At 37.4% G+C, this 21,225-nt stretch overlaps 1 protein-coding gene across 1 annotated transcript in view; it reads right to left on the bottom strand.

Moving 5' to 3' along the window:
- LOC100662780 (transmembrane serine protease 11F) overlaps positions 1-21,225 on the bottom strand; it is a gene marked incomplete at its 5' end in the record, with an annotated part of 48,768 nt that overhangs the window by 15,815 nt on the left and 11,728 nt on the right. The window contains 3 exons of the mRNA XM_010595728.3: positions 3,873-3,911; positions 4,715-4,878; positions 12,811-12,875. Coding sequence (XP_010594030.2) covers positions 3,873-3,911; positions 4,715-4,878; positions 12,811-12,875 — 268 coding nt within the window. The remainder of the gene's footprint in view (positions 1-3,872; positions 3,912-4,714; positions 4,879-12,810; positions 12,876-21,225) is intronic.

Raw genomic sequence — 21,225 nt, 5'->3', positions numbered from 1 at the left:
CTGACTCATAGCAACCACATATGTGCAGAGCAGAACTGCTCCATAGGGTTTTCAAGACTGTGTGACCTTTTGGAAGCAGATCGCCAGACCTGTCTTCTGAGGTGCCTCTGGGTGGGTTCAAACCACCAACCCTTGGGCTTAACCATTTGTGCCACCCAGGAATTCAGAAATAGTAAAAAAAGTAGGTGTCTGAAATCATATTCACATATTCATCATAATTCCCCCAGAGTTAAATAATTTGACTGAGGTTGTTTCCAATTAAAGTGAGCCTAAAATTGAACAAACAGGGTTTCTAGGTTAACATAGTGTCATATTAAAAAAAAAAAAAAGTTGCTGTCAAGTCGATTCAGACTCATGGTGACTCCATGTGTGTCAGAGTAGAACTGTGCTCCATTGGATATTCAATGGCTAATTTTTGGAAGTAGATGGCCAGACCTTTTTCCTGAGGTGCCTCTGGATGGGCTTAAATCTCCAACCTTTTGGTTAGCAGCCAAACGTGTTAACCATTTGCACCACCCGGGGACATAGTGCCTTACTGGTAGTACCTAATACTTCCTATCCCAACTTCCCCTTAAAATATGCATTAATATAATGATAATGTAAATAATTACTACTAGTTATGAGCCAGGCATTGTGCATGGTGTTACACATATGTTCTTCAATTTTCAGAAGAGCCCTGAATGTTAGGTGTCATTATCTCCATATTACAGATGAAAAATTCGAGTGCATGGTATTGTGCAAAGCCAAAAGGAACAAAATTACTACAAATTTAGGAAAGATGAAAACATATTATAAACTCTAGTAGAAATTTTCAGTAACTGCAATGTCTACTGAGTTGGTCTGAAAAGCAAGTTCTTAGATAGCCCAAGTGGTAGTCCTTGGACTAGAACTGTATAGAGAGCACCAAGGAGACTGGAAAAGCCATTGGCTCACCCTATTGTGATTTCCCAGCTCAGGGAACAAAACACTACACCTGTCCCAGCCAAGCAGAAACTATTCTGAACCATTCCTTTGTGACCTACTCCTTGTTTTATCATTTCTTTATCTATTTAGAAGCCATAATTCCCAGTATGCCACTTTGTTTAGCGATAGAGGAAAGATGAGAAATACTATGAAAAGTGTAGTTACATCATGAAAAGGAATTTCAACAGAAAAAGGAAGAGGACCAGCATCAGTGAGTGCTGGGGCTGGTGTTGTAAAGGGGTGGTTAATGTCGTTTTCATATGGTACACTCGTAAGATCAGAACTTAAGCCTACGTCTAACTTATAACATAATTAGAGTCCACCCCCCACCCCCAAAATAGAGAAATTGTTCATTGATCCATTCAACAAGTATTTACTGAACATCCTATGAGTGCCAGGGACCACCCTGGGCTCTAGAGAAGCACCAGTAACAGGTAGAATTTGTACTTTTTTAAATCTCATGCTCCAACTAAAATAGAATAAGGTACTGTGTAGTTAAGCAGAACTGTATACTCTAAGTGTATGCTAAGCTTTGGAAATGGGAAAGGAACTGAGTAGCTTAATCTAACTTTCAAACCTTGATTTGAGAGGTGTAAGTTGCCAGTCCCCGAGAGAGAGGCTAAAGAGATTCCACATATTGTTGGTTGGGAAATGCTAAGTCTGGATTTATATCTTCACTTTTAAGAATGAAAAATCAAATAATCCAAAACCTAACACCTTAACCAGATGCTTATGAAAGGGTACCACGGAGGCAGAGATATTTATGAAGATTATTTTCCACAGAAAATATGAAATTTTAGTAAGCATGTGCTTGGTATCAACAAAGATATGCTGGAAAATATGGCCTCAATATAATAAAAGCAGCAGACTATAACAAAAAAAGCCATGAAAAGAATATATATAACAGAGTTGTCTGTGATTGAAAAAATTTCAATAAACTTAAGAATGTCATAAAAAGGAAAAAGAGAAACAAACCTGGTGCCGTTGAGTCGATTCTGACTCACAGTGACCCTATAGGACAAAGTAGAACTGCCTCACTGGGTTTCCAAGGCTGCAAATCCTTACGGAAGCAGACTGTCCCATCTTTCTCTCAGGGAGCCACTGGGTGGATTCGAACCATGGACCTTTAGGTTAGCAGTCAAGCACTTAACCACTGTGCCACCAGGGCTCCTCATAGAATGTCATTGCTGATATAAAACCCATATTAGAAGTACTGAAGAGTAAAAGTGACACATCAGAAAATTGAGATAAGTGGTCTATAGGACAGATTTGCTGAGATCTCTAGAGTGTAAAGGAAAGTACCCTGAACTGTAACTACAAATAATAATTGATATGGAGGACAAAAAAAAAATGGGATCCTAGATAATGAATAATTTTTGTTTCTGAGAAAGAAAAAAAGAACAATTGGAACAGAATTAATCATCAAATTTATAATAGAAAAAACCTTTCCAGAACTAGGAAAAAAAGTGTATAGATTGAAAAAGCTCGGAATGTTCTAGTCAAAACTTGGTGCAATATACAACCCTCTAGATCGCTTGGCAAAACATTATAAGATAAAGATTTTCTACGTTCCTGTAAGCACAAAAAAGACAACCTACAAAGGAATAAAAACCACAACTAGCCTCAGACTTCAATTCTACAAGAAAAACATCAGAAGACAAGAAAATAATATGCATAGAATTTCAAGTGAAAAATTTTATTCTAAATTGAGATAAACAGAAAGATGTTCTTATCTATGCAAGTATTCAGAAAATATACCATTTGTATAATGCTTGTGTTTTAAAATACTTCAGGATATAATTTAGCAGCCAATAGATAAATCTAAATGAAGACTCAAGAATGTAAAATAATAAGAGTTAACAGAAAACTTTAATGATGGTTCTTACAAATTATGAACCTATATGAAGTTTGGAGTAAATAATTTTAACTATGGAAAAAACTGAAAAAATATCTTGAAAAAATATTGATATAGTATGTAAAGAGTAAGTGATAAGTAAAATTACACAAGACTGTGTGACAAAGATTGGAAAATGGATTGAGGTTGAAAACAGCATTTAAAAAAAAAAAAGCATTTTAGAATGGTTAAATTCCTCATGCATTGTTATTGCTTTATTCTTGACTATGATAACTAGAAAATGAAGATTTAGATATTATTTAACAAACATAAAGGTGGACACTAATAGATTCATAAAGACTTCCATATTTCAAATGAAGAAGATATAAACAACAAAGTACATAAAGAAAAAGACCACAATGGAAGAACTTTTATATAAAGCTGGAAAACATAAAAGAGAGGAACAACACATGAGTAATGAAAATATCTGGGAATATGTTAAACTCTACATATTACAAGTAGAGAATAGTCATTGTTTCCTGGTGTCCTTACAGCATGCTTAATAGAAATATATTTGCCCGCAAAGAAAATCTCGATATGTACCAAAAGGGAGTAAAAGCATAGAAAGTACTTGGGAGGTATTCTAGCAAAAATGCAAGAAAACCAGAAAGCTTTTAACAGGAGTAAATCTAACTAATTGCCATTTTAAATTGGGAGAGAATTTAAAAAGATAGATATTTAAAAGAAAATTAAAGTAGAATGTTAAATATATAGTTCCATCCTATTATAATAGCTAGAATGCTACCTGTTTTTTTTTTTTGGCCACATCCCATTAGTCATAAAATGTAAAATTACATTTAACATAAATTTATAGCCTTAAGTGTTTTAGATATTAGATACAGTAAAAATAAATTTATAGCCTTAAGTGTTTTAGATATTAGATACAGTAAACAATAATAAAGGGTCTATGCTTTTGGTTTACAAAAACACAAAATTAGCAAAACACTTCTCTGTGGTTTTTAATCATTATCTTTAGCTATTAAATAAGCAATTAATTGTAGGTTTTCAAACTTACGACTGTTGAGAAAATTCCTCATCTTTTTGCTGTCAATAGCTGGAACAAACGGTACATAAATTAGTTGGCAGAATAATATGCCCTATTTTATGTTATTTTTTTCAAATAGCCCATTATTGGAAATGCTTATTATCTGAAGCATCAATATTTCAAGAGGGTAGATTTTTTTTTTTATAACCAAGTAATATGTAAATAATCCTGTAGTCTGAATTGATTTTTGGTCCAAACTGTATAACTTTACTTTAAAAGAAAAACAGAGAACATTCTATTTTCTGGATTTTGCTTAGCAAGCAGAAAAATTAAGAAATTAGGAGAGAATGAGTAAAGATAAATGTCTCCGATTGCCTTATTTGGAGGCTCCAGTATAGCTCAAGGGAGCACCCTTCAATTCCCATCACAACTGTTGTTAACAATAACAGTTGTACTAGCCTATGTGAGAGTTGCATATGCCTAGTGGCCAGCAATGAAAAGGTAGCTCCAGGGACATCACAGACCTGTCATGGCTCAATCTCAAGGCCCTGGTCCACAGGGTAGGAATTCAGTCAATGCCAGTTGATGGCCTACTCTCAGTGAGGGAATATGGTGGAATAAGGGGAATATGGTGGAAGGCAGTTTCTCAGGCAGCAGGCACTAGAAGTGTGAAGCTCTTTCACATACAGCCAGTATAGAGGCCCCACCCATACTGCAGCCTCTTACCCCACTTTATCCTTCCCTTTTGTAACATTTTTGTCCCTTCAAACTTATCTTCAAATGGAAGAATATGTTGACCTAAATTCTGATGAAAAATGAAGGGTTTGTGAGTGGAAGTAATCACAAATATGGTTTTAAAAAAAGAGACTTACCTGTGAGTGTAAATGATGGTTTGTTTATAGTCAAAGGCAAGTTTTTGGTCTTCAGACTTTGATATAAAATCTTTTCAATTCTTTTCTTGATTCTTTCAGCACTGCTAGCAGATGGGTATCGAAACATGAGCACCATGAAAATGTTCACACCATCTTTATCTGGACTAAAGAACAGAAAAGGAGATAAATAATGCTGCTTCTCGAATCCTTAACTATTTTTACTTATTAGGACTCACACTAAATTTAAAGAAACCTGATGCATGGCATATGCATATACCAAGTTTTTAAATTATGTCTAGACACAGGGAATAGGATTGGATGTTAAAATTTAAACAGCTTGTATCTCCTTTTATAAAATGATCAGGAAGTGTGTGAAGCACTACAGGGGAAGCAAAAGGAAGTATCAGACATACTGGATACGATACATGATAAAAACACTGTTCTTTGCCCTTACTTAGCCCATAGTTTAGAGAGGGCTGTGGGAGAAGGAGATGTTGATGAAATTATACTTAACATGCACTTAAAATATTTGCTTTTCAAGGCATTTTGAGAAAAAGTTGTAACCAACATACTTGTTATTCATTAGTAGTGGTGTGGCAGAGACAATGTTTTGTGTTCATCAAATCCTATTTTCTTTGATATCATGGGCACAGAGCTAGATTATACTTCCCGGCCTCATTGCAGCCTATTGAAACACAAGCTGCTGGGGTGTGGTAGAAATGATATACCCTGCTTCTAGGCCTAGCTCCTCTCATATCATCTTCCATGCTTTCACTCTGCCCTTATATGCCAACAATTGGCAGAAGGTAAAGTGGAAAATTCCATTCCACAATCCCCAACAGCAACAAAACTCCCTGCCACCACCTTTGACTATCTTTGATTTACGCCATGAAAATGAAATAAATCTTTATGGTGGTAAACCACCCATATTTGGGGTTTGGTGCTTAGTTAATATGTGTTTAATAAATAAATAATTAGAGAAAGCAGAGTTTAAAGGAAACCATCTAATACAATGACCAAATATGTAAATTTATACTGTGATTTGTAGGGCTAGAGAGTCTCAAGCAGATTTTTGAGAATTAATTTATTTGAAAGAAAAAAAGGAAAAAGGGAGTGGGAGGGAAAGAAATGGCATGAGCTTTTTAATCGTAAATATATTCACTTAAAGGAGCCCAGGTGGCATGGTGATTAAAGCTTTTGGCAGCCAACCAAAAGGCCAGTGATTCAAACCCACCAGCAGCTTCAGGGTAGAAAGATATGACAGTCGGCTTCCTTAAAGATTTACAGCCTTGGAAATCCGATGAGGAAGTTATTTGAATTTGCAGATTATTCTTCCCCAAGTGTCTGTCAGTTTGTCTTACTGTGGGGGCTTGTGTGTTGCTGCGATGTGGAAGCTGTGCCACCGGTATTTCAAATGTCAGCAGGTTCACCCATGGTGGACAGGCTTCAACAGAGCTTCTAGACTAAGACAGACTAGGAAGAAGGACCCAGTGGTCTGCTTCTGAAAATAATTAGCCAGTGAAAACTTTATGAATAGCAGTGGAGCATTGTCTGATATAGTGTCTGAGGATGAACCCCTCAGGTTGAAATGCACTCAAAACACGACTGAGAAAGACCTGAATGCTCAAAGTAAAGTCAACTTAAATGATGTGGATGGAGTCAAGCTTTCAGGATCTTCATTTGCTAATGTGACATGACTCAAAATAAGAAGAAACAGCTGCAAACATCCATTAATAATTGAAACCTTGAATGTATGAAGTATGAATCTAGAAAATTGGAAATCATCAAAAATGAAATGGAACACATAAACATCCATCCATATCCTAGGCACTAGTGAGCTGAAATGGACTAGCATTGGCCATTTTGAGTCAGACAATCTTATGGTCTATGCCAGGAATGAAAAACTGGGGAGGAATGGCATTGCATTCATAGTCAAAAAGAACATTTCAAGATCTATCCTCAAATACAATGTTGTCAGTGATAGCATAGTATCCACATGCCTACGAGGAGGACCAGTTAATATGACTATTATTAAAATTTATGGATCAACCACTAGGCCAAAGATGAAGAAGTTGAAGACATTTACCAACTTTTGCAGTCTGAATTCGACTGAACATGCAATCAGGATGCATTGATAATTACTGGTGATTGGAATGGGTAAGTTGAAAACAAAGAAGAAGGATCAGTAGTTAGAAAATATGTCCTAGGTGATAGAAACAATGCCAGAGATCACATGATAGAATTTTTCAAGGCCAACGACTTATTCATTGTAAATACCTTTTTTTTTGACGACATAAATGGCAGCTGTATGCATGAACTTTGCCAGATGGAATACGCAGGAATCAAATCAACTACATCTGGGTTAGAGACGATGGAAAAGCTCAATACCATCAGTCAGAAAAGGCCAGGGGCTGACTGCAGAATAGACCATCAATTGCTCATATGCAAGTTCAAGTTGAAGCTGAAGGAAATTAGAATAAGTTCACAAGAGCCAAAGTATGACCTTGAATATATCTCACATGCATTTAGAGACCATCTCAAGAACAGATTTGATGCATTGAACACTAATGACTGAAGAGCAGATGAGTTGTGGAATAGCATCAAGGACATCATACATGAAGAAAGCAAGAGGTCATTAAAAATAAAGGAAAGAAAGAAAAGACCAAAATGGATGTCAGAAGAGACTCTGAAAGTTGCTCTTGAACTTCAAGTAGCTAAAGCAAAAGGAAGAAATGATGAAGTAAAAGAGCTGAACAGGAGATTTCGAAGTGCAGCTTGAGAAGACAAAATGAAATATTATAATGACATGTGCAAAGAGGTAGAGATAGAAAACCAAAAAGGAAGAACTCGCTCCACTTTTCTCAAGTGGAAAGAACCGAAGAAAAAATTCAAGCCTCAAGTTAAAATATTGAAGGATTATATGGGGAAAATATTAAAGCACACAGAAAACATCAAAAGAAGATGGAAGGAATACAGATTCACTTTACCAAAAGGAATGTTCATCTATTTCAGGAGGTAGCATATGACCAGGAACTGATGGTCCTGAAGTAAGAAGTCCAAGCTGCACTGAAGAGATTGGTGAAAAATAAGACTCCAGGAGTTGACGGAATACCACTTAAGATGTTTCAACGAACAGATGCAGCACTGGGAGTGCTCACTCATCTATGCTAATTTGGAAGATGGCTACCTGGCCAACCGACTGGAAGAGATCCATATTTATGTCTATTCCAAAGAAAGGTGATCCAACTGAGTGCAGAAATTATCCAACAAATATCATTAATATCACATGCAAATAACATTTTGCTGAAGATCATTCAAAACCAGTTGCAGCCGTACATCAACAAGGAACTGCCAGAAGTTCAAGCTGGATTCAGAAGAGGATGTGGAATGAAGAATATTATTGCTGATGTCAGGTGGATCCTGGCTGAAAACAGAGAATACCAGAAAGATATTTTCCTGTGTTGTATTGACTATGCAAAGGCATTCGACTATGGATCATAACAAATTATGGATTACATTGCAAAGAATGGGAATTCTGTAACATTTAATTGTGCTCATGAGGAAACTGTACATACCACCATACTTATTTAATCTGGATGCTGAGTAGATAATCTGAGAAGCTGGACTATATGAAGAAGATCATGGCATAAGGATAAGTGGAAGACCCCCCATTAACAATCTACATTATGCTAACCTACTTGCTGAAAGTGAAGAGGACTTGGAGCACTTACTGATGAAAATCAAAGACCACAGCCTTCAGTATGGATTACACCCCAAGAAAAAGAAAGCAAAAATCCTTACAACTGGACCAATGAGCAACATCATGATAAATGGAGAAAAGATTGAAGTTGTCAAGGATTTCATTTTACTTGGATCCACAATCAAAGCCTATGGAAGCAGCAGTCAAGAAATCAAAAGGCACACTGCATTGGGTAAATCTGCTTCAAAAGACTTCTTTAAAGTGTTAAAAAGCAAAAGTGTCCCTCTGAGGACTAACATGTGCCTGACCCAAGCCACGGTGTTTTCAATCACCTCATATGCATGCGAAAGCTGGACAATGACTAAGGAAGACCTAAGAAGAATTGAGGCCTTCGAATTGTGGTTTTGGAAAAGAATATTGAATATGCCATGGACTGAGAAAAGAATGAACAAATCTGTCTTGGAAGATATACAACAAGAATGTTCCTTTAAAACAAGAATGGCGAGACTATGTCTCACATACTTTGGACATGTTATCAGGAAGGATCAGTCCCTAGAGAAGGACCTCATGCTTAGTGGAGTAGAGGGTCATCAAAAAAGAGAAAGACCCTCAAAGAGATGGATTGACACAGTAGCTGCAACAATGGGCCCAAGCATAACAATGATTGCGAAGATGGCACAGGACTGGGCAGTATTTTATTCTGTTGTACATTGGGTCGCTATGAGTTGGAAACTACTTGGCGGCATTTAACAACAACAACAACAAGAGTTGGAACCAACTTGACAACAATGAGATTTTTTTTTTTTTAATATTTACTCTGCCATGAGAAAAGAACGAGTGAAGGAAACAAGTATATATACATATATACATGTTTCTATTGCACTGTGGAATCTAGATTGAAATATGCATAAAAAAGGTTTTTTGAGTGGCTGAAAACTAGGTGTATATATATATATATAAACTATAATATATTGTTTTTCTTTTGTCAGGCGCCCTCGAGTCAGTTCCGACTCATAATGACCCTACGTACAGTAGAAGAAAACACTGCCTGGTCTTACACCATTCCACATGATGTTGCTTATTGGTCCAGTTGTGAGGATTTCTGTTTTCTTTATGTTGAGGTGTAATCCACACTCAAGGCTGTAGTGTTTGATCTTCATCAGTAAGTGCTTCAAGTCCTCCTCACTTTTAGCAAGGAATGTTGTGTTATCTTTATATCCCAGGTTGTTAATGAATCTTCCTCTGATCCTGAGGCCATGTTCTTCATCTTATAGTCCAGTTTCTTGGATTATTTACTGAGCACACAGATTGAATAGTCTGGTGAAAGGACATAACCCTGATGTACACCTTTTGTGATTTTAAACCACTCAGTATTCCCTTGTTCTGCTCAACTACCTCTTGGTCTATGTGCAGCTTCCTCATGAGCACAATTAAGTATTCTAGTATTCTCATTCTTCATAATGTTATCCATAATTTGTTATGATCCACACAGTTGAATACTTTTGCATAGTCAATAAAACACAAGTAAACATCTTTCTGGTATCTTGCTTTTAGCCAGGATCCATCTGACATCAGCAATGTTATCCATCAATCCACATTGTCTTCTGAGTCTGCCTTGAGTTTCTGGCAGTTTCCTGTTGATATACTTCTGCAACTGTTTTTGAATTATCTTTTACAAAATTTTACTTGTGTGTGATATTAATAATATTGTTTCATAATTTCCACATTCCATTGGATCATCTTTCTTCAGAATGGGCACCAATGTGGCTCTCTACCAGTCAGTTGGCCAGGTAGCTTTCTTCTAAATTTCTTGACATAGATGAGTGAGCGCTTCTGGCATTGCATCCAATTGTTGGAAGATTATTCCTGGAGCTTTGTTATTCGCCAATCCCTTCAGTACAGCTTGGACATCCTCCTTCAGTACCATCCGTTCTTGATCATATGCTACCTCCTGAAATGGTTGAATGAAGGCCTATTATTTTTGGTACAGTGACTCTGGGTATTCCTTCCATCTTCTTTTGATGTTTCCTGTGTTGTTCAATACTTTGCCCTTAGAATCCTTCAATATTGTAACTCAAGGCTTGAATTTTTTCTTCAGTTCTTTCAGCTTGAGAAATGCCAAGTGTGTTCTTCCTTTTTAGTTTTCTAATTCCAGATCTTTGCACATTGGATTATAATACTTTACTTTGTCTTCTTGAGCTTACTTTTGAAATCTTCTGTTCAGCTCTTCTGTTTCATCATTTCTTCCATTCTCCAGCTACTCTACATTCAAGAGCAAGTTCAGAGTCTCTTCTGACATCCATTTTGGCCTTTTCTTTCTTTCTTGTCTTTTTAACGACCTTTTGCTTTCTTCATTTATGATGTCTTTGATGTCTTTCCACCTTTGGTCATTAGAGTTCCATTTGTTAAATCTATTCTTGAGATGGTCTCTAAATTCATGTCTATATACTCAAGGTCGTACTTTGGCTCTTGAGGATTTGTTTTAATTTTCTTTCGCTTCAACTTGAACTGACATGTGAGCAACTGCTGGCCAGTTCTGCTGTCAGCCACTGGCCTTGTTCTAAATGATGATACTGAGTTTCTGCATCATCTCTTCCCACAGATGTATTCAATTTGATTCTTGTGTATTCTATCTGGCTAGTTCCATGGGTATAGTTGCCGTTTGTGTTGTGAGGTAAAGGTATTTGCAATAAATAAGTTGTTGCTCTTGCAAATTTCTGTCATGAGACCTTCAGTGTCATTTCCATCACCAAGGTCATGTTTTCCAACTACCGATCCTTCTTCTTTGTTTCCAACATTTGCATTCCAATCACTACTAATTATCAGTGCATCTTGGTTGTATATTTGATCAATTTCGGACTGGAAAAGTTGGTAAAAATCTTCGATTTCTTCATCTTTGGTATTAGTGGCTGATGCATAAATTTGAATAATATTCATATTAACTGGTCTTCCTTGCAGGTGTATGGATTTTATCCTATCACTTACAGCATTGTACTTCCACATAGATCTTGAAATGTTCTTTTTGATGATGAATACGAAGTAATTTCTCTTCAATTTGTCATTTCCAACATAACAGACCATGTGACTAACCAAAACCCAGTGCCGTTGAGTCCATTCTGACTCACGGTGACCCTATAGGGCAGAGTAGAGCTGCCCCATAGAGTTTCCAAGGAGCACCTGGCAGATCTGAACTGCTGACCCTTTGGTTAGCAGCTGTATCACTTAACCACTACCCCACCAGGGTTTCCGACCATATGAGTGTCCAATTAAAAATGGCCAATACCAGTGAATGTCAGCTCACTAATGCCTAGGACAGCGATCTTTATGCACTCCATCTCGTTTTTGACAACTTCCAATTTTCCTGGATTCATCTTTGGGCATTCCACATTCCTATTATTAATGGATATTTGCAGCTGTTTCTTTTCATTTGGGTTGTGCCACATCGGCAAATGAATGTCCCGAGAGCTTGACTCCATACATGTCATTAAGGTTGACTTTACTTTGAGTGGGCAGCTCTTCCCCAGTCATATTCTGAGTGCCTTCCAACTTGAGGGGCTCATCTTGTGGTGCTGTATCAAACAATATTCCACTGCTATTCACAAGGTTTTTACTGACTAGTTTTTTTTTTTTTTTTTTTTAGAAGGAGGTTGCCAGGTCCTTCATGTTTTAGTCTGGAAGCTCTGCTGAAACCTGCCCACCATGGGTGACCCTGCTGGTATTTGAAGTATTGGTGGCATAGCTTCCAGCATCACAGCAACATGCAAGCCACCACAGTACGACAAACTGATAGACATGTGGTGGAATTATAATTTATATATGCCAGTAAATGCCAACCTTTTTGGAAATCATTTAAAAAGCATATTCGGGATGGATTCTATTAATTTATTTAAGTTTCTGACAATATCTCCATGTTCGACTTATGTGTATTAACTTTCACCAGAGCATCAGAATAAAGAGGCATTAAAAATAATAATTAAGATGTAATACAGAAAAAATCATAGTCTGATTGTTGTGTAGGTTAAAATGAGAACAATCAAATGGAACTGGTGTAAGTTCTACTTAGCTCCTAGCCTAAGGGGCAGCAGTGCTAGGAGGGTGAGGGTTTAGCATTATCCCTCCTCTTTATTTTTTTTTCACCTTTTTGCTCTCACAGAGCATATTCCCCTCTTACTCCTCCCTCCCCCCCCCGCCACCCATGTAGTAACTGGCATTCTCTTTTGTCATAGATTGCTCCTTCCATTGTGATTGGCAAATGGTTAGGTAGTGTAAACTGGACTACTCAGTATTTATGAAATCTGTGTGTTGCTCCATGTACACAAGGCCATTAGGGGAGCTGACCAGCTGTCTTTGTCATGTTAACAGTATTGGTTTAAAGTTGAAAACCAAGTTCACTTACTTTAGTTTGACAACATAAGATTTGATAAACCGACCTTCTGCAGAACGTTGAAATATCCTGGACATCTGATTAAAAAGAAAATATATTAGTCTTAAGAAAAATGATACTCACTGTCTTAGATAAAGACTTGAGGCAAAGGAAAAGATTTCAGTTTATTTCAAGACATGTAAATGGCTTATTCACAATGGTAAGACAAAATCTATTAAATTTTGCTAATCATCTGTAAGGGATAACAACAATACTACTGCATAGAGTTATTTTAAGGATTCAATGAAATAATGTATATCACACATTTAATACCTTATGGAGCATGTAGTAAACTACTGATAATTTCGGTTTTGATTATTGTCAAATGAACTAAAGGATTTGTGCTATTTTTTTAAGGTAACATCTTTATCTTTCTAAGAAAGCCCACTGTAAATTTGCTGCATTCACTTCTGACTATGGCATCTCTTCTACTACTGATATCAATTTGCTGATTTCTTTAATGATTATACCAATACTAGATCGTTTGACATAATACGTCACAAAATCTGTACTGTGATTCCAGCACCCTTACATGTAGTCATCTCTCTATGAAATGCAGGCATTCACAACTGGTCATAGATTTGGAAATAAGTTTCACCACACACCATACGATCAGCATTTTCTTACTCAGCTTTCCCAGTATGAGCCATTGAAGAATTTTGGATGCTGGGCGAACTAATTCCTTATAAGGACTCGATTCCCAAAAGGGAGTCCATCTAACTGTTGAGGTAGTGACTTGGAGTAAAAAAAAACATTGTACTGAGAGCCAGAACTCAGAAATTATAGGTTCGTTAAGTTTATATGAGGTCCACATCTAAGGTAAAGCTCCTCCCACTTCATTACTACATCCTCTGGGGAGAGAGACTATTGTCCCACCACCGCCATCACCAGTTTCCTTCCACTCCCTGACTCCACTAAATTTGTAAGAATACCTAGCAGATTTTACCTCCTCAATATTTGAACCACATCCCTTCCTTCGATTCCACTGCTATAGTCTAAGATCAAGTCCTCAGCAACTTGTGCCAAGGCCTTTGCTGTAGTCTCCTAACTGCACGCTTATGTAATTCTGTCCCATTTTCCTCCCTTCAGTTGTTTTTCAACAATGTTAGCAACCAGGGTTATATCTCTAAAATGTAAACCTGAATATATTATAGTCCTGTTTCAAAACTCCCTATAAAAACCCTATAGCTTACAGATAATGCCTATATCCACCTCAGTGTGAGCCTCACAATCTGATCCCGTCTTTGGCCCATGCTCCCTCTTCCAAAACCTATTCTTTTATCTACTTAATTACTTGCTCTTTCCTAATCACCCTAGAATGGTTCACACCTCTTTGCCTTTGCACATTATTTTCCCGCTTCCTAGAATACACTCCTCAGGCAAATATCTTTATTGAAAACTCTGTTATTCTTGAGAAACTCCAATGACAACTAAATTATCTTTGATTTCCTGTTCAAAGAAAGTTGAACACTCCTTCCTTTGGGATATCCAAGCAACTTGCACTTGATTCTATTACCGCAATTATCAAACTAGTTTACAATGGTGTTTCTCCATGTCTGGGCTCTGTGAGCCAAGGACCCTGTGAGGGCAAGGAGTGTGCCCTATATATCTGTGAATCCCCAGTGCTCAGCACATTCCCTGGCAAGCTGTAAACATTTAATGCATGTTTGGTGAATAAATACATGGATGAATAATGGAGTAAATCAATTAAGAATCAACAATAGGGTAACAGAAAAAAGATGATAATACATAATTTTATTTTAGCTGAAAATCACACGACCAACTTAGGTAGAAATCCCTGGGCATCTGATACAAGGTGAGATCCCAAAGACCCCGGTGGTGACCCTGTATAGATAGGTGTTTCAGTGCTTTGGGTCAATTCTGAGTTATGTTACTTCTGATTTCACTAAGCTATCTGAGCTTATTTCTGTTTCTCAAGGAATAGGGAGAAAATCTGATTTTAAGGTCTCAGCATTTCAAATAAATGTCCTCAGAAATTTTGAACTTGTACATATGATGGTACTTGGGGGAAGGATCAGGATTGTATCATATCAGAGTATAAGAAGTTACTAATAATCTATTCAAACTATAACATTAACAATACCATGACCCCATGATGAGTCCACTCTATTTTTAAAAAATGGGTGGATTAAGGCATTGGGTAAATTCCTTTGTTTCAACTTATACCACCTATGAGGAAAGTACTATTATCATCAGTCCCAGTTCATAGATAAAGAAAAGAAGGCCGAAGGCACTTAAGTAAACTTGTCTGAAGTGGCATAGTAAATGATGGTGCTGGGATAAAAACCCAGGAAATCTAACTATAGATTCTGAACCTTTAAGCACTGATCATAGGACGACATTGACAAACCTGTACCCACCCATTGATATCAAGTAGATTCTGAACTACCTCCACAGTATTTCCAAGGCTGTAAATCTTTAGAGAAGCAGACTGCCACATCTTTCTCCTGTAGAGTGGCTGGTAGATTTGAACCTCCAACTATTCGGTTAGCGGCTGAGCACTTAATCACTTTGTCACCAGGGGTTACTCATATACTTGAAGACAGATATTCAGTTGGTGGCAGAAGGAAGGTCTTGAGGGTAGGAAACTCTTAAAGAAGCCCCTAAACATAGTTTCTATTCCCTGAATCAAAACCTCATAAATGATAACCTCTTGGGAGATTGCTTTCTCTTCTTCTTTTAAGTTTAACTGGGCTAAGAGAACTTTCTCCTCTCAGACACCTAATCATCATTGTGACCAATTTCTGGGGAACTTTAACTCGTTTTATTTTGCTTCTCAGGACTCAGTACTGCAATACTTAGTCCAAACTACAAAATTAAGTTTTTTTTTCCCTTTGTACAGTCCAAACCAAAGAGTAAATAATTATACTAGTTACTATTCCATTTAAAACAGGATAGTGATCAGAAGGGACCAGTCCCTGGAGAAGGACATCATGCTTGGTACAGGGTCCGCGAAAAAGAGGAAGACCCTCAACGAGATGGATTAACACAGTTTCTGCAACAATGGGCTTAAGCATAAGCATGAGGATGGCCCAGGACCAGGCAGTGTTTCGTTCTGTTGTACATAGGGTCACTATGAGTTGGAACCCACTCAATGGCACCGAACGACAACAACCAAGTGTCTAAGCTTATGGTAAAATGAAAAAAAAAAAAAAAAACCTTAAAATCAAACATCGATTGTAGTCCTTGGTGTGAACTCCAGTACCAAAAAAAAAAACAAAATGATGTGTTTGAAACTGTAAGTGTGCCTCTGACTAAAGAGCCGGGTTACTGTCATCAGGAAGCTTGAGCTTGTACCTTCCCTCTGGCTGGGAACTGTGTGCAAATTAAGTCCTCAAGGAAGATCAGCAATTTCTAAATACAAGCTAGGGAATCCCTTTTCAGACCCACCCATGAAAAGAAGTCAGGCAAGTTCTACAGATTTCCTGCTTCTCTCAAATATTCACGTACCAGTAGAGAGCAAATATACTGACAAATTCCTCTTCCTGTTCCTCTCCGGGAAGCCGTCCTGCTAGCCCAAATGGATTTTCCCTTCCTCTGAACTCATCAAATACTGATTGTTCAAGTCACACATTTGGCAATCATATGTTGCACTGTGGCATCTCTCATATCATCACATCATTTTTTATCTAAATTTTCAGTTTGTATTGTTGAGGAAGTCTCATAACAAGATGGATTGACACAGTGGCAGCAACAATGGGCTCAAACATACCTATTATTGTGAGGATGACACAGGACCTAGCAACGTTTCATTCTGTTATACATAGGGTCACTATGAGTCAGAATCAACTCGATGGCTCTTAACAACTAACAACAACATTGTTTTCCATGCATAAACTTCCAAGCTTAAGCTATATTATAAATTTCTTTAAGGAAAGAACTGTACTTGGCATTCTGCACAGCCTTGCACAAAGTAGGTGCTCAGTAACATTTTCATTAATTGATTGATTCTGTAGCTATAGTTAATTGTGAACATTGTGAAGAAAAAAAACATTGGGAAGAAAAAAATGCTGATAGCCCTTTCAATATACCTTTTTTCCTTCTTACTTTTTTGTCATTCATTTGTTCATTCAGCATAATTGATTAGGAATCTCCTGTTCCAGGAACTGTGACAGGTACTGGATAGAGTTGTGAACAAAAAGGGGTGGTCTTGTCCTCACAGAAGAGAGAGATAGACAATAATAAAAAAATTAGAAAAGGCAACCAGTATAATAAAGTAATGTCAGATAATGACTAGAGGTATATAATAGGGAAGGGTTGGCTGAGGAGGTGATATTTAAGTGATGTCTGAATGATGAGAAGGATTCAGCAGCAAAAGAGTAGGGTCAGGTACAATGTTCCTGGTAGAAGGAACAGAATGTGCAAAGGAGGGGAATGTGAAAGTTGGAGAGGTAGTGAGAACCAGACTATGCAGGTCCTTAGAGGTCTTGGTAAAGAGCTTGGATATTATTCCTAGTACAATTGAAAGTACAATTTATTAGTTTTAAGCAGAATAATAACATGATGTGTCTTGAAAGACCATTTTGGTTGCAATGTAGACAAGATATTACAGATGGCTAAAGTGGAAGTGCGAGTAGAGTTCCTGGGTGGCGCAAACAGTTAAGTTCTCAACTACGGGCCAAAAGTTTGGTGGTTCGAACCCACCCAGAGATGCCTTGGAAGACCAGGCCTGGAGATCTGCTTCCAAAAGTTCACAGCCTTAAAACTTATGAAACAGTTCTATTCTGCACACATGGAATCACATAAGTCTGAACTGACTTGACGACAACTAACGACAATGAAGTGGAAGCAGTAAGAACTCTGAATTACCCGTAGGAGGAATTATATTAGCTAAGTCTAGGATGAAGATAGTAATCTGGAGGTAGAAACATAACCTGCAGATGGATTAGACATGTGAATAAGGGAAATAAAGCTATGGAAACTAGGTGGACAATGATGTCATTTGTTAAGTGGGAAAAATAGGAATGAGAGAATGGGAGAGGAGGTGACTTTCAATAATTGGATTTAGACATGATTACTTTGAGAGGCTTGTGAGAGATCCAAGTTTAGACGTCAGGTAGACCACTGAATTCACAAGTGAGGGGTTCAGAGAAACCTAGGTTAGAGACTGAAATTTTTCAAATTAAAATTATTGTATACCTATCAGTACTTCCAAAGTCCCTGGGTGGTACAAATGCTTAACATGCTTGAATGCTAACTGAAAGGTGTAGGTTTTGAGTCCACCCAGAGGTGCCTCAGAACAAGGGCTTAGTGATCTATACCTGAAGGACCAGCCACTGAAAACCCTGTGGAGTACACTTCTACTCTGACACACATGGGTCTCTACGAGTCAGAGTTGACTGGCAAATAGTATCAGTACTTCCCCTTTTTTCTGCTAAGAGAATCTCAATTTCCTATAGAGAACTCATTCTATATGGTTTTCATGGAGAAAAACGTTTCCCCTTTTCCCATCTCCCACAAGGATTACATGCATAGTTCCATCTTTTTGGTAATAGTGATTAGTTTAGGGATGAGTAGGTGTTCCAAATTTGACCAATGAAATTGCTTCTCCAAACTTTCTTCCAGGAACTATTGGAAAACTGTCTTTTCCTGTTTCAGTTAATAACTTGGGAAAATGTGAATCTAGAGCAGCTACTAGCTGTCTTATTTGCCACATGAAGAATAGTGGAAAGAAAGAACCAGAGCCTGAAGAATTTGTTTGAGCCCTTGAATTCAGCTATATCTGCAGCCAGATGAATCCCTACGTTTTCCCAACAGTCTTCTGTTTATCGATTGATTGGTTCATTCATTCATTTATTCTTCCACCCATCCATCTGCCTATCCATCCACCCCTTCATCCATCCACCTACCTTTACTTTGGTTGTTAATTAGGCTTTCCTTATTTGATGCCAAACGTGTCATGTCTATCATGGGAATGGGTGAGATAATTCACAGAGCAACAGAGGAAAGAGAAGCAAGGTCTAGGATTATGCCCTGAATAATCTGAAGGAGTAGGCCAGTGGGAATTTATTGTCTGTAGCCCCTTATCAAACTAATAAAATTTTCTTTCTTTCTTAGACATTTCTTAAAAAGCTGAATTCACTTAAAAGATGATGAATTGTGATAAAAAAGGAATTATAGCAGATATTTGTGCTCTACTCAGATTAGATTTATTGGGCAGGTGCACTCATTCCCTAGCTTCAGTAACTGTTGACTAATAAAAGCTGACACCTGCACTTCTCCAGAGGCTTGCCCTTTACTGACATGAGTGTCTCACCCAGTTATGCCTGGGAGGTTATGCTCCACCTTTCACCGGCAGCCCTTGTTTGCAGTTCAGCTTTCCTGGCTGTGGGCAGGGCCACTTCTATAATTTAGGTTCCAGAACTAGGGTGAAATCAAGCTGAGACTGCACTTCTGAATCCACATCTTTGTCTAGCTTCTTCCTCTGCCCTTTCCTGCTGCCCTCACCTCCTTACAAATTTCTCCTAAAAGCTCTTGGTTAATGAACCTCTTCACCCAGAACCCTCATCTCGGATTCTGCTTCTTGGGATCCAATCTAAAAAAAAAAAAAAACCTACTCAGGGATAAATGAGTTGGAGCTAGAGAATGCTCTGCTCTCCCTCTATTTCATTGTGTTTATTCTTTGGAAGATCTGTGGCCACATATCCCCAATTTTCAGATGAGGTTTTTAAGCTTGTAGTCAGTAAAAGATTTAGTAAATGTAAACATGGATATTTTCAGAGGTAATATTTTATGTCTTCAAAAGTGTTTTTGCATTTCAAGTGTTACTTCCTTGAAATTGAAAAAAAAGAGAGGAAGGAAAAACTTTAAAGATAGTTCCTTAATGACATAGTATGATTCATTTACATAAAGTTCAAAAGAAGCAAATTGAACAATATAATATTTAGGGATACATACATAGATGAAAATACTACAAAAATCATAATTTAACAAAATTCAAAATAGGGATTTTTACCTCTGAGGAGGAGAGAGGGAGGCACATGTAGAGGTCTCTGAAGTACTGGCAATGTTCTTAAATTGAGTGGTGGGTATTCAGGTATTCATTTTATAATTTGTTCCTTAAAATGTTTTGCATACTTTTAAAAGTATGATATAATATTCCAATAAAAATGTGTGAAATAAAAAATATCAAGATGCATTCTTATGAAATTTCAGAAAACTAAAAAAACAGTTAAATTTATAAGAAAAATTGGACATGTAAAAATTAAATACACAATATTTCATCAGCTATATTACTCGATACAGTAATAAAAATGAAGCAAGGCCTTCAATATTCTGAGTGGAGATGGTTTTCAATTTAGAATTTTATATGCAAACTATCAATTGAAAAGAATATAGAATATCTTTTCCAATATTCAATAACTCAGAAATTTTACCTTCCATGCCCTTTTTTTTTTTTAGGAAGCTACTTCAAGACATAACCCATCATATCAAGGAAATCATGGGATGCAGGAAGCAATGGGTCCAACACACTAGCACAGTCCTCTCCTGGCCCAGGTTTCCTTCTGTGAAGTAGGCCTAAAATTCGTTGCCATGGAGTCAATTCCGACTCATAGTGACTCTGTAGGACACAGTAGAACTGCCCCATAGAGGTTCCAAGGAGTGCCTGGTGGGTTTGAACTGCTGACCTTTTGGTTAGCAGCTGTAGCACTTAACCACTACGCCACCAGGATTTCCAAAGTAGACCTAGCCAGCCCCACCTCCCTGCCCCCTCAAAAAAAACTCATTGCGGTCTAGTCGACTCTAACTCACAGCGACCTTATAAGACAGAGTAGAACTGACACTTGGGGTTTCCAAGGAGCAGCCATAGCTCTTAACCACTACACCACCAGGGTTTCCCACCTAGAGACCAGTCAGCCTAAATTATAGCAGGAAGCATACAGTTTTGAGAAAAAGAAATTGAAAAAATAAAGATCAAGCCTTGGAGATACCTGAAGACATAAGAAAATGGTAGAAGGTTTACCAAAAAAAAAAAGGAAAATCTATTCAAACTTGACTCTGGAAACATTCCTCTTTGAATCTCATAAAAATTGTTGCAACATATTTGTAGAAAAATAAAATACTACTTTCTTGTATAAAAAATACTGTTTAAATGGCTGTGAAAATAAAAATAGTATCTATTTGTTGTCAACATTCAAATTCAACCAATATATAAGCATAAAAACAGAATAAAATGCAAATTTTCCCCATGTTATTTTTACATAGAAAGGAGAATATAATGAGGGAAAGGCGGGAATGCTAATGTCTTTATCTTTTAATTAAGAGAGAGTGTCTATCGATGACGGTAAAGAGTCATATTGCTACAGTACCCTCTACAGAGCAGTTACATGTTTGTTCCAGTAGTAACTCTCATAGCATACAGGGATA

Source organism: Loxodonta africana, chromosome 5 (genome assembly GCF_030014295.1).
Source record: "Loxodonta africana isolate mLoxAfr1 chromosome 5, mLoxAfr1.hap2, whole genome shotgun sequence".
Lineage (NCBI taxonomy): Eukaryota > Metazoa > Chordata > Mammalia > Proboscidea > Elephantidae > Loxodonta > Loxodonta africana.
Note: the sequence above shows the minus strand (reverse complement) of the source record. Positions and strands in the feature narration are given on the sequence as shown.